This window comes from Nelumbo nucifera, chromosome 7 (assembly GCF_055504915.1).
Source record: "Nelumbo nucifera cultivar China Antique chromosome 7, China Antique-T2T, whole genome shotgun sequence".
NCBI lineage: Eukaryota > Viridiplantae > Streptophyta > Magnoliopsida > Proteales > Nelumbonaceae > Nelumbo > Nelumbo nucifera.
The window spans coordinates 13,583,606-13,595,806 of record NC_142655.1 but is presented as its reverse complement, the minus strand read 5'-3'; the positions used below and the strand labels follow the sequence as shown (position 1 = coordinate 13,595,806).

The window sequence follows — 12,201 nt, the reverse complement described above, 5'->3', positions numbered from 1 at the left end:
TATTAGTGACCCTAAAAACCGATATGCCAATACGATATTTTGAACCTTGCCTACAGCAGGTTAACCATTTCTAATGTACCTTTCTGCTCTGTTACACTAATGCTCTTTTGCCTGTACATATCGCCCTAAAACCACATATAATTTGGTTTATATAAATTGATCCGTATGTCAAAATCCACTAGGACCACTATCCAAATTCCCATAATCAAGTTGCAACTTGCAAGCAGATTTTATTCGGGCAGGATTTGGTATGAAGTACTCTTGTTTCTTGCTTGAATCCAGAATTAAATGAGGACTCTGTAAAGGGCATCCCAAGTCCAGACGATTTCTTGGGCCCAGCTATTATAATGCACCCAGTGCATCTGAATGTAAATTGTAATGTGGCCAACGCCCTTTACCAAACGTAAAAGAATTGGAGAAATTGATACTTTGATAAATAAAAATGTCATATAAGAAGCACGAAATATATACAGATTCAAGGTGCCAGAGTGAACTGTGAACGTAATGTTCAACTAGAGTTCAAGTAGAAGAATCATGAAAAGACAGATCAGCAATGCCAGCAATTAGATTATCAATTGCTTCCTCATTTGTTTCAGTGCCCAAATCGTATAGAGTTGTATCTCTTCTTGTACCATCCAGGGAGACTGGTGTGTCTCGGAGGGGGCCTGTTCCAACATCATCCAAATTCAGTGGCATAGATCGGATCGAATTCTCTGCTAGGGCCTTCTTCAATTCTTTGACAAGCTCATCTTCTTCAACTTGTGTATCCAGATTCCAGACCCTGAAGATGTCATTAGGTGTTGAATCTATATCATCAGAGGAACTCACGTTAACCCCAATACCACCGTCTCCATTTTCTTTGGGAAATAAAACTTCATTTAGCCAGTAGTCCCGATATGCAGCTTCAGCCCTTTCACTGTCAGGAAGAAAGTCATTTTTAGCGCCAAGCAGAACTTGTTCTCTTTCGGCCTCTTCACCAATGGGGAAAAGGTCATCATTATCATTTTCTCTTGGAGAATTTTCAGATTCTGCCTCCTCAATCACCGGGAGCATCTCAGAATCATTTTCTTGTGGATACCCATCACTTTCGTTAGCTGAACTGTCATGATATGAGTGAGCTTGAAAACTAAGAATATCAAGTAAGGCATCTTTTAGAGAATCCCAATTACTATCTGACAGTTCAGGATCTTTGATCAGGCAAGAATCTGCCCATGCCACATCTTCTGGAGATGGCGCATCCCCTGTCTGGCTAGGCTCCTTGGAGTTGGAAGTGATTGAAGAAGCAAAATCTTGCCAAACATCACCTTCTACTGCCATTTCTACAGTACTCTTGGAAGTGACAATGGCTGTTGGAAACAATAATAATTAATAAGCAAGCAACCAAATGGTTAAAAAGTCTGCCAAACTGAAAACAATGAGAAAGGTTTATGTCAAAAGTGGCAATGGAAAGAAGGATTTGCCCCTTCTATAGATGGGAATCACCTAATAATCAGGCAGAACATGCAAAGTATGCCTAGTATAAATCCAATTAAAAAACAGGGAAAATCATCAAGTCATTGAAAGGAAACTAATTATAAAAATATACTTCTAAAATTATAGAAAATCATGATAAGTTACAAAACATATACTAAAGACTGTAGTTCAAGTGATGCTCAATGTCAATTTCTTCTAGAATCATTTTCTGGACTGCAACAATATTGGTGGCAATAATTTGCACATGAACATTGATTTTTAACAAGGGGAAAGCTCAATTAACATAAGAACAATAAGCAAGAACTGTTGAAATAGTTGTTAGTTGCTTTTATCCTGGGAAAGCAGGTAACTTGCTCCTTTATATTTTTATTTTTGCGTTTCGGGTAGACCATCTCGTTACGTCTAAGAATGCACATTGCCCCATTATTTAAATATTCTGAGAAAATTGTAGCTTACTTTTCGTTTCCATGACTGCTGCTGCTTTATTTATAAAAAAAAAAAAAAAGATTTTTATTGGAAAAAAAGGAAGAGAGAAATACAACTAAGCAGTGACAAGATATCACCCCCACCACTTACAATAACCAAACAAATGTACAAATAAACTCCACACTCATTTGCCTCACATTTTATTCATTTATTACCTACCATCCTGCAGGATGTTAAAAGTTGACAACATCCAAGAGATGTGGATTTACCTTGGGCTTTTCCTAGGCTCCTTTCATTTCTTTTATATTTGTTTATTTCTTCAACTATCATCTATTTTTGTTACACCTTAAGTTTGGTACTAAAACCCCATGTCCATCTAGAAAGATATCCTTTCTTTTACCTAAATCTTGAAACTGTGAAATCAAAACCACCATACAAAAGCATTTTCAAAATCTTAAATTCATAACTCTTAACACCTCTATTTGAAAGAACTGAAGTTACTAAACCATGATCTTCTCTCAACTTAGACCCTAAGGCTATGTTTGGTTTGAAGGAAAAGGTAGGGAAAGGAAGGGAAAGGCAGGGAAACCAATACAAAGTTTGTAAAGGTTTCCCTACCTTTCCCTTCCTTTCCCTACATTTTCCTTCAAACCAAGCATAGCCTAAACGATCTCCCATCCCTTATTTAGTCTCTCAAGTTTTAAAGCAAACAAATTCAGAAAATAAAGAAGCCTTAAGCCTAACATGCATATTCATGTATCCCATTAAAAATAAAAATAAAAAAGCATGTGCATTTGTGTATTTATTGAATGTCTAAATCATCAATGGAATTAGATCCTTGTTTTTTTTTCTCAAAAAGGGAAAAGTCAACTATTTTGAGTAGAATACAAACATGGGTAAAGCCCTTAGGACTTTGCAGAAAATTAAAGAGACTAGTATGTCACCCATATGAAACCCTAGAAACATTTAGTACCTACTGAGCTATTGTGTCCGTAAAACAAATATAAAATAGGCACAAAGATTGTCCACTTATTAAGTGCAGCAGAAACACTTTATTTGTTGAATAAATAGCATATTAAGACTCTCAGATATCCAATACAGCATAGAACTGCTTCACTATTTCAACCTTGTATAGATTTAAAGAAACAACGGCCACTTAATCAAAAGAGAGAACAGCCCACAAAAAAGATGCTTCTTTTTCAACAAAAAAAATGACATCGAAATCCAAGCATTATACTTTGTTGTTATATTTTTTTTAGGTCTCTCCAGAAAAAAAAAAAAAAAAAAATCGTGTATTAGGCAGCAAATCGTTTTAAATCTAAATTCTGGTTTATTCATTCATCCTCATCAGGTTCTATGTGAGAACCAACTATCAAACTTAACGAGAACATAAGTAAGTTTGAGAGTGAGGACATCAAGCTCTTCAAGGACATAAATACAAATGTTGTAGTCTTACGCCTTCTGGACGCTTAAATCCTACTTTATCATTATTCAGCTTCGCAAATTGTAGCCCAAAACCAGTTCCCCTAGAAAATTTGATACCTCGAAATTCATTCTAGACATCATAAATTAGGGTTCTAATGGCATAAATCTTTAACAAGCAATCGATCAAATAACTAGGGGGCAACAAGTAAACAAACAAAATCGGCGCATTAGAACAAGTGGGGTTTATATAAAAAAGGAGCAGAATGATTGTCCATAATTGCTGATAAATAAAACAAAAGTAGACAAAAATTTGATCCCAACATCAAGACCTTGTCATTCAAACTTCAAAAAATCCCAGAGCTAAGGTTCCTCAATTCAACCCTCTAAACAAATAAGCAACAAAAAAATAATAAAAAAATAGCAGAACCCAAGTCAGGAACAGATACCTAGAATCCAAAGAACAAATACCTGAGCGAGTAATAGATAGAATAAAACTGAGGATGAACTCTTCGACGCTAAGAAAGCAGCAGATATTGTAGGGAAGAAGAACCAACACCCCGTGAAGCAGGAGACGGAAAGAAAGATCGCAACTTCTAAATTGCAAACTTCAACAAGTAGAAATGTAGAATCGAGCACCTGGCATCTCCACGTGGCGGAATGGCTTTGGCCAGTCCAGAGGCGTATTCTGAGTCCTGAGTGCAAGGACCTCCTGTACACGTGGCAAGTTCTTTTAATAAAGGAATCCCCTGTGTGTCTGGGCACTTTCTAAATTCTAACGAATGGCATTGAGTATTGAGGAGACCTGTTCACCGGCCGAACCGGACTTTATCGTTACATTAACAAAAAATGTTTAGGCCCGAGTCCGAGCCTAGTCCGACCATTGGGTTTAGGTCTTGAGCCCAAGCTTGGCCCAATTATAAAGCCTGAAGTCTGGGCCCGAGTTTAAGCCGGATAAAAAATTTGGAAAAAAAAGATTTTTTCCGTTTTTAATTCAATTAAAAGTTGTTTTATTTATACTAAAAGACCTCAAAAGCTAAAAAAAAATAATGAAAAGTCTCATTATTACTTGAAAAAAGAAAAAAGAAAAAAGAAAAGAAAAATATATTATATATACTTTTTTATTATATAAAATATATTTTTATTAATATAATACATTATCAAGTCGGGTTCGGGCCGGGCTTTTTTGATAAAGCTCGAGCCTAGCCCGAAAAAAGTTGGGCTCGATATTTTAGGTCCAAGCCCGAGTCCACAGGCCTGAAATCTTATTCAAGCCCGACTTAGATCGGGTCGGGTCGGGCTGGCCCATCGGGCTACCCGACCCATGAACAGGTCTACTATTGACCACTCACTGCACATATGGCAAGGTAGATCAAGGACACTCCCATGGGCCTACATCCAGGTCGCAAGACACTCTGAAACCTTTGTTGGGCCTTTAGGGTTTTATAACTTGATAGGTTTCTCTTGTTATTGGGTTAGATTATTTATAACTTGATAAATTATGTGCACAAGGAATTATTTAACTTGATAGGTTTCTCTTGTTATTGGGTTAGTTTATTTATAACTTGATAAATATAATACAAATTCTTATATTTTATATGCATTTGTATTGTATATATTTGTATTTGTACTTTCAAATTAAGCTTAAGGTTGCATTTAAAAACGATGCAAATATGTAGAATATAAAATGGTTCATATAAATTGCAAAATTGGATTAGTGTTGCACTGACAAATTTACCTTCTTACCAAACAAACTTTTAGCTATAATGGATGCAAACATGAATTTCAATAAAGCATAAGCTTTTTTTTTTAATCAAAATCCCACTTGAATGTTGCCAAATACAGACTTGAGCTGTAATGTTGCCAAATACAGACAAAAATGAACCAGAATGCAAATTTACCTGAACAAGGATTTACACTCTATTTGTTTCCAAACGCAACCAAATGCAGCCTAAAGAATAGAAGTGAAAGCAATGGAATAATTTTTGAAAGTGATTGTTGGTGAATGCCATTCTAGGTATGGAGAAAAGTTGTCCACCTGTTCTGCTTTTTCTAATCAAGGATTCAAAGGAATGGTTAAAGAAGCTAAATCTGTGAATCTCCCTCATCCCTAGGAGCGCAAACAAAGTGGCCCATGGTTTTATGGTTCCGCTGTTAGAGGTCAGGTCTCTTATGAAGATTTTGAGGCTAAAGTCCCAAGCTGGGCTAAAACAATTATTGCAGATTCTGGTGATTTCGTTGTATGGTGCTATGAACTTCTTTCTTTCTTGTGTGTCTGTGTTCTGATAAATTATGTGATTGAGGTGTTGAGACCTCACAAAATAATTCTCAAAAACACATTTGTTTTAATAATAACTCCAAAACCCAAGCCTTGTCAAGGTAAGATAAGACTCGGATGGGAGAGGGAAGGGTAAAACATCCCTCTCCTAGATTCAATAGGTGGGACCCACATGATATTCCAAACAAGCATGAATAAAATGTTTTTTGATTAACTAAGAGCAAACAATAAAGGTAAACAAATCATGAATAAACCAACACAAGAATCTTCCATAACTACATTTTTTATTTTGTTTTATACTTTCATATTTCATATTTTTTGAGTTTAACTTCATCAGTTATTTGTGTTATTTTCTTATCAAATACTATTTCATTTTATTGAAATAGTACATTTATTTATTCTATTTTTTATTTCACATTTTTTATTCTTTATCAATTTTTTTTTATTTTTAATTTTTGTTTTTTTAATGTTTATTTGTTATATCTTTCATTATTGTTCCTTTTTATGGCTTATTCTCCTTTCTCATCTAAACAACCGAATACACTAAGGCCATGTTTGGTTCACTACTCTGGGCATTATTTTCTTAATTCTTGCTCATTTTAGACAAGAATGGGCGGACAGGAATGAATAACATTAGAGTATTTGGTTACAAAATTCTTGTCAATGGCTACATTCTTTTTAGAATGAAAAATTAGTTTCATAACATAAAAATTGAGTAGCCTGTGGCATTAAAAATAATCATGTCCCATCTTGCTCATTTTATTTTTTGAAGAAACTCTTCCTACAAAACTATTGCAATAAATGTTTACTTTTGCAAAAGCACCTTTACAAAAGCACTTTTACAAAAACACTTTTAAATGAAAGCACTTTTACAAAAGTACTTTTATGAAAGTATTCACAAAAACACTTTTACGAAAGCACTTTTAGAAAAGTACTTTTATGAAAACACTTTCATAAAAGGACTTCCATGAAAGTACTTTTACAAAAGCACTTTTGTGTACTTTTATAGTACTTTTACAAAAGCATTTTTATGAAAACATTTAGGAAAGTACTTTTATGAAAATACTTTTATAAAAGGACTTCTACGGAAGTACTTTTACAAAAGCACTTTTATGAAAATACTTTTACGAATGCTCTTTTATGGAAGTGCTTTTATAAAAGCACTTTTAGGAAAATACATTTATAAAAGCACTTTGTGAAAGTACTTTTATAAAAGCACTTTTTATCCATTCTTGTCCATTTTAAAATTTCATCGAAGGTAAGAATGAAAAAGAATGAGAATTAAACCAAACATGGCCTAAATTTCTCACCCTATTGTTGGATTCAAATTGAACCCATTTTTAAATATGGATCTTTAAGAGCATCTTAATCCATTAAATAGAATGCATAGCAGGACAAGTTTTCGGACTAACCAACTTCATGCCATACACTATGTCCATGAATATTTTCAATTTAATTTTGAGTGGACAATATGGATAATCATGGGCCGTGGCTTCTGAGCCTATAAAAATTGGACCAAAGTCTAGCCCATAAAATTTCAGATTTGATGTGAACCTAATAAGTTTGGGTTGAGCGTGAGCACAAAACCTATGCTTAGACCCAAAATTTTCAGGCTACAAATGATCAATTGTGAGTTTCTCTCCAACTAAACTTTGTGGGCTCCTATGCTCTTTGCCATGTCGAGAGCTTCTGCCTTGATGTCTCTATTGAAGGGATGGAAAATCCATCATATGGATGGCCAAACCATGCAGGGTGGTTGGGTGAAATTTCAAAAATTTCTTTCTCCCATCTGGGAATCCTATTCCCTAATTTAGAAAACTGCATTTTCAATATTCGTTCTTGAAGCAAATTTGACCAAATCTGAAATCAAGATTAAGGAGAGGAATACCTGATACAGTATCCACGCAAAAAGCTCCTCCCAACGTAGGTGTTCACGCCTAAAGAGAGTACCAAATCTTTCCTCCACTGAAAATGACACAGCTTAGGGTGAGGCAGGATCAGCAAGTGATTTTTTAGCAAGAATCGAACAAGGTAGTGAGTACAACTTCAAAATTGTTTCTTCCACCAAGAAACAATATCAAGATCGAATCTTGATCACTCCAAGAAGTGGAGATCGAATAGGGTAAGGTGGCAAGAGCAGAGAGAGAAAACTAGAAGTAGAAAGTAGTCAAACTGTGTATGTGTATTCCAGTTCGCCCTCCTCCTTTATATAGACCTTAAAGAGTCAATCTTCTAATTTGGTTAGGAGTTTCTTGATCCAAATCTTTATTTGGATCTGAACTCTTTAAGTGATAAGGATAATCCCTTATATTATCTGCAGATCAAGATCAGCTACTCCTAATCAATTTAGAAGTTTCTTGATCCAAATCTCTATTTGGATCTGGACTCTTTAAATGGATAAGAGTTATTCTCTTATCCTTATCTATTGATCCATACCCAGATTCGCTTCCTATTTAATTAATCCAATGAACACAGTTCGAAATGGGCTTTAGGCTCATTAGGCTTTCAGGCTCACTTCCTTTAAATGCTGGATAGATTGGCTCTCTTTGTATGGCGTGAGACCCTATCATTGATTTGCACATAAGCCACATGAGTTCAGCCTAACCTCTGTTACAAGGCCTAGCCGAATTCACTGTTGAATACAGTGAACCCCTGAGTCCATCAATATGGGCTCTTAATGAGCCCAACATTTACACTAAATGGTCATTGGGTCCAACCATCTTATGAAGGCCCAAGGACTGTGAGCAGATGTGAAATTAGCCCATCAGGTTTATTATCCCTAAATGGTCTTACACTTAAACCTCTCAGTCCTTAATGATCATACACTGCCCGATAAGAGATGACATCTCCCTTGGCTGTAAAGTATAGTGTTGCACTCTCTACTCACGTGGATCATGGGAATTAAAACATTTTGCAAACATTTTGTGAAACAATAATATATATGTATATCTCTATATAAATATATTTTGCAAAACAAATTTCAACAAGTTTGAAATCAATTGCCGACAGTTTAGGTTTTCATCAGAGATAGTGCATTTCCCGAACATTCGCTTTGTCTGACAAAGGGGTTGATCCTGTCACTATGATCACCACTCAGGTGAATTCTTAAATTGTCCCAACATACCTAGGTTTTGACCCCCACTAAGGATCTCATTGATTGGCATATTAAAGACAACCCAATCCAACACCTAGTGCAATACCATAATCAAGTCTAGGGGTTATGTGTAACATTCCAGTTTTGCCCATCTATCTCCAAGGTCTAGGGCAATACTGGAATTTGGTCCAATTCAGGGTTTCAAGCAAACCCACACTGCATGTACCTCAGGTTTCACCCTGGCAGTTCAGACAAACCACCCCAACCAACTTGGTGACACATCAGTGTCAGTCTTGACAGGATAAATCTCCCCAGATCTATCCAATGGCTGTGAAGATTTTAAACTAACACGAGTCTCATTAGTGTCCAATTTGAGGATATTACATAGAAACACACCAATATAACATGAATCAAATATGCACTTTATTCATTTAAAATAAATGTCATAATGTATATCAAGCTGATTGGAGCTAAGGGCATACACTATCTAACATCTGCTACAGTGATTGTGTGTTGCCCACTTTCTTTAGTTTTAGTTGACAGTTCTATCATCTCAACTATATAATCATCATCTCTCTAAAATGGGATTCTCAAATCAAATTCCACACAAATAGGCATCTAATTGTATATAATATTTCCTATACATGTATGTTAAATTTATGAGATGTTCCTGATATGCGGATGAATGTTGTGCTCTTTGAGTATTGCACGGATTTTGTTCTCAAGAAATTATTTCCTCAAATCAAAGGCGATGGATCAATACATCTTTTCAGCTAGGTTGGTAGGTCTATTCATAGTTCACTAGGAATGGCAACGGGTGGGGATCATACTCTCCATTCTTGATACCAATCCCCGTCGATGATAAAAATGACTTTTCATCCCTAACCCCTAGCGAAAATAGGTTTATTGGTGGGAACCCAACCGGTCAACCCGATGGGTCTGAGAAGCTGGGTACCCGACTGGGATATACCCCATATATACACGAGTTAGGATCAAAAGCCAAACCGGGTTCAGTTAAATTGCCTTGTATTTGGAATTTTCTTTACTCAAATTCCGGTGTCAAAGACTTTCGTCACTTTCAAAAATTGTATAATCAGTTATGGTTGGCCGCCGCTTGTATAAAAATCACTATTGCTGCCAAACTGTGGGCGATTAGGGTAGGTCTTGGCGCCAAGCAAGCACCACTCCAACCCTTTGATGAGTGATTATGGCCTTGCACTTGCCAAGTCTTGCCTAACATTGGTCAATATGAGTTATTACTTATTAGGCCTGATTTGTTTGTAGGTGCAATCTTATTTGCACCAGTGTAAATTCTGGGAGTGCAAATGATTTAATTACAAAATTTCTGATATATTCTTGTTTCAGCTTTTGCTTATTTGCATTATGAATGAGGTAAAAAAAAAAGTAAAATCCAAAGTAAAAAAAGAACACCCACATTTGCATAATTGCATTCTCTAACATAAATGAAATTGCAATATTGTAACCAAGCCAAAATTTCTGATATATTCTATGTTTTTTCTGGTGCTGCCTTAATCAAATCCAATAAATTGGAAACAAAGAACTAACTGAGTTGAAGAAAAATTTAGGTTCAAATTCAATCAATAAAAATCCGAACTACATATGTGTTCAATATATCAACCTTTATGAACAAGAAGAAAAATTATATTCACCATGATTATACTTTATACTAGCTAGCTATGGGAATAGATTTCTTTTCCCTTCTGATAGTTGGTAGTGTTGAGAAGGCTGGCCGTGGCCGTGGCTGAGGTTGAGGCTCACTGGGCACCCCATCAAGCACTTGACCTCCTCCGAGCTACTCTGCGGGCTCATGTTCCGGCCGGTGTCCAACAGAGGAAAGAAGCCATGAAAACAGATCAAGACTTCAACAAGGCATAAACCGGTCCATAAGCATACGAACCGTGGCCTCTGAGAGGGCTGTCCCGTCGAAAGCTGGCTCGGCCCGAACAGGACTAGATAAATAATCAATGAATGACGACGACGACGACGACAAAGAAGAAGAAGAAGAAGAAGAAGTGGGCTTTGCTTCTTGTTCTATTACTGAAGAGTGTGAGCACTTCTGTGGCTGAACCTTTGAGACCAGCTTGGTCATCCATGCTCCTACCAACTCCGACATTTTTCCGGCAAACGGATAAACAATTTCTCAAGCAGTCAAGCAATATCAGCTCAGGTGGCTCTTGGCTATTGTTATGAAAGAACTTATTAGGACAAGGCCACACTATATAAATCATATAGAGAAGTAAGAATGCAGAAAGCAAGGAGAAAACCAGAGTCTATTCTTCAATTCATCAACAACAGCTCTGTGGGTGATTGAATTATTTTGCTACAGAAAAACCAGTGTTTGGGAGGGGAATCAGTGTGCCCTCTTCACGCCCCCAGTTACAGTTACGGTGGGTGTCGTCTGTCGTGTAATGGGGGATGAGCATGGTGCGTGAAATGAATCTATGGGTGGGTGCACAAGAGACAAGTCGGCCGGGTGTCTCCAGAATCGGTTCGGTGGTGAGTGGTGACGTACCAAATGAGAAGGGATGGGTTGAATGGTTGATTTGATTCCTAGGGAGGAGCACCGCTCAGGCTGTGCTCTGCAGACTGCAGGCCAAATGGCCAATTCAACAATTGGATTGCAACTTTCGACTTATGTGCTTTTGCGTCCTCCTTTGTTGGACACGGCTACAAGAGTAAATTACAGCCAAAATTACTTTTACGTTGAAAAGTTGTTTGGATTTGTGGGGAATAGTGGGGGTGTTCATTATATATAATTATGAGAAAATCTATGATACTGGAAAAATATGATATGGAAAGAGTTTTGACCAATCAAAATCTATTATAAATTTTGATATCAACAACACCTGATTTACTAATACCTTTAGGATTACAGTTTATTGGTCAATTGTTTTTTGGATATTATATTTTTCCATATCATAATCAAACCCATATATTATATATGTTTCATACCGCCAAACTGAAATTGGCGGTTTGATCTGATCTCAATTCTCAACTTAAGAAGGGTCTACTTCAGTTTGGGAAAATTTTTAAATTTGGTTTCTGGTTTTAAATTGGTCCGAATTTAGACCGAATGGTAAGCCAAGTTATAAATATAAACATATATATATAATTATATTAATACATATTATTATTTATGTAGATATACATATTAGTAATTGGGTTTAATCTAATAGAATGATTTAATCTGTATTAGAAACAGATTTTAGTTTCCATATTAAACAGATTTGATATGAGGATTTTCACATTATAATTTACTGATTTGGTCTAAAATTTTCTTAAAATGAAATCAGACCGGTTGTTGGGTTACTCATGAGGAGGTAATTGGATTTATAAATACTTTGATGTATATGTGGATCAGAGCTCCAAATAATTTGGGTCAGGTTGGGTTTAGCATCTATTGAATTTTGCATGACTCATGAGCTTGGATTCTAACCCGAGTACGATGTGGCTGAAGTTTTTCAAATGGGGCAACCCGATTTGCACC

The 12,201-nt window shown here is 36.2% G+C and overlaps 1 protein-coding gene across 1 annotated transcript; it reads right to left on the bottom strand.

The window, feature by feature from the left end:
• Nucleotides 1–412: 412 nt before the first annotated feature.
• LOC104611329 (uncharacterized) lies at nt 413–7,608 on the bottom strand. Its single transcript, XM_088891080.1, has 3 exons — nt 7,488–7,608; nt 3,771–4,033; nt 413–1,346 (listed from the first exon to the last, which is right to left on the bottom strand). The coding sequence occupies exon 3, from the start codon at nt 1,315–1,317 to the stop codon at nt 520–522; it is 798 nt and encodes a 265-aa protein (XP_088747206.1). The 5' UTR covers nt 1,318–1,346; nt 3,771–4,033; nt 7,488–7,608; the 3' UTR covers nt 413–519.
• Between the last annotated feature and the right edge of the window lie 4,593 nt (nt 7,609–12,201).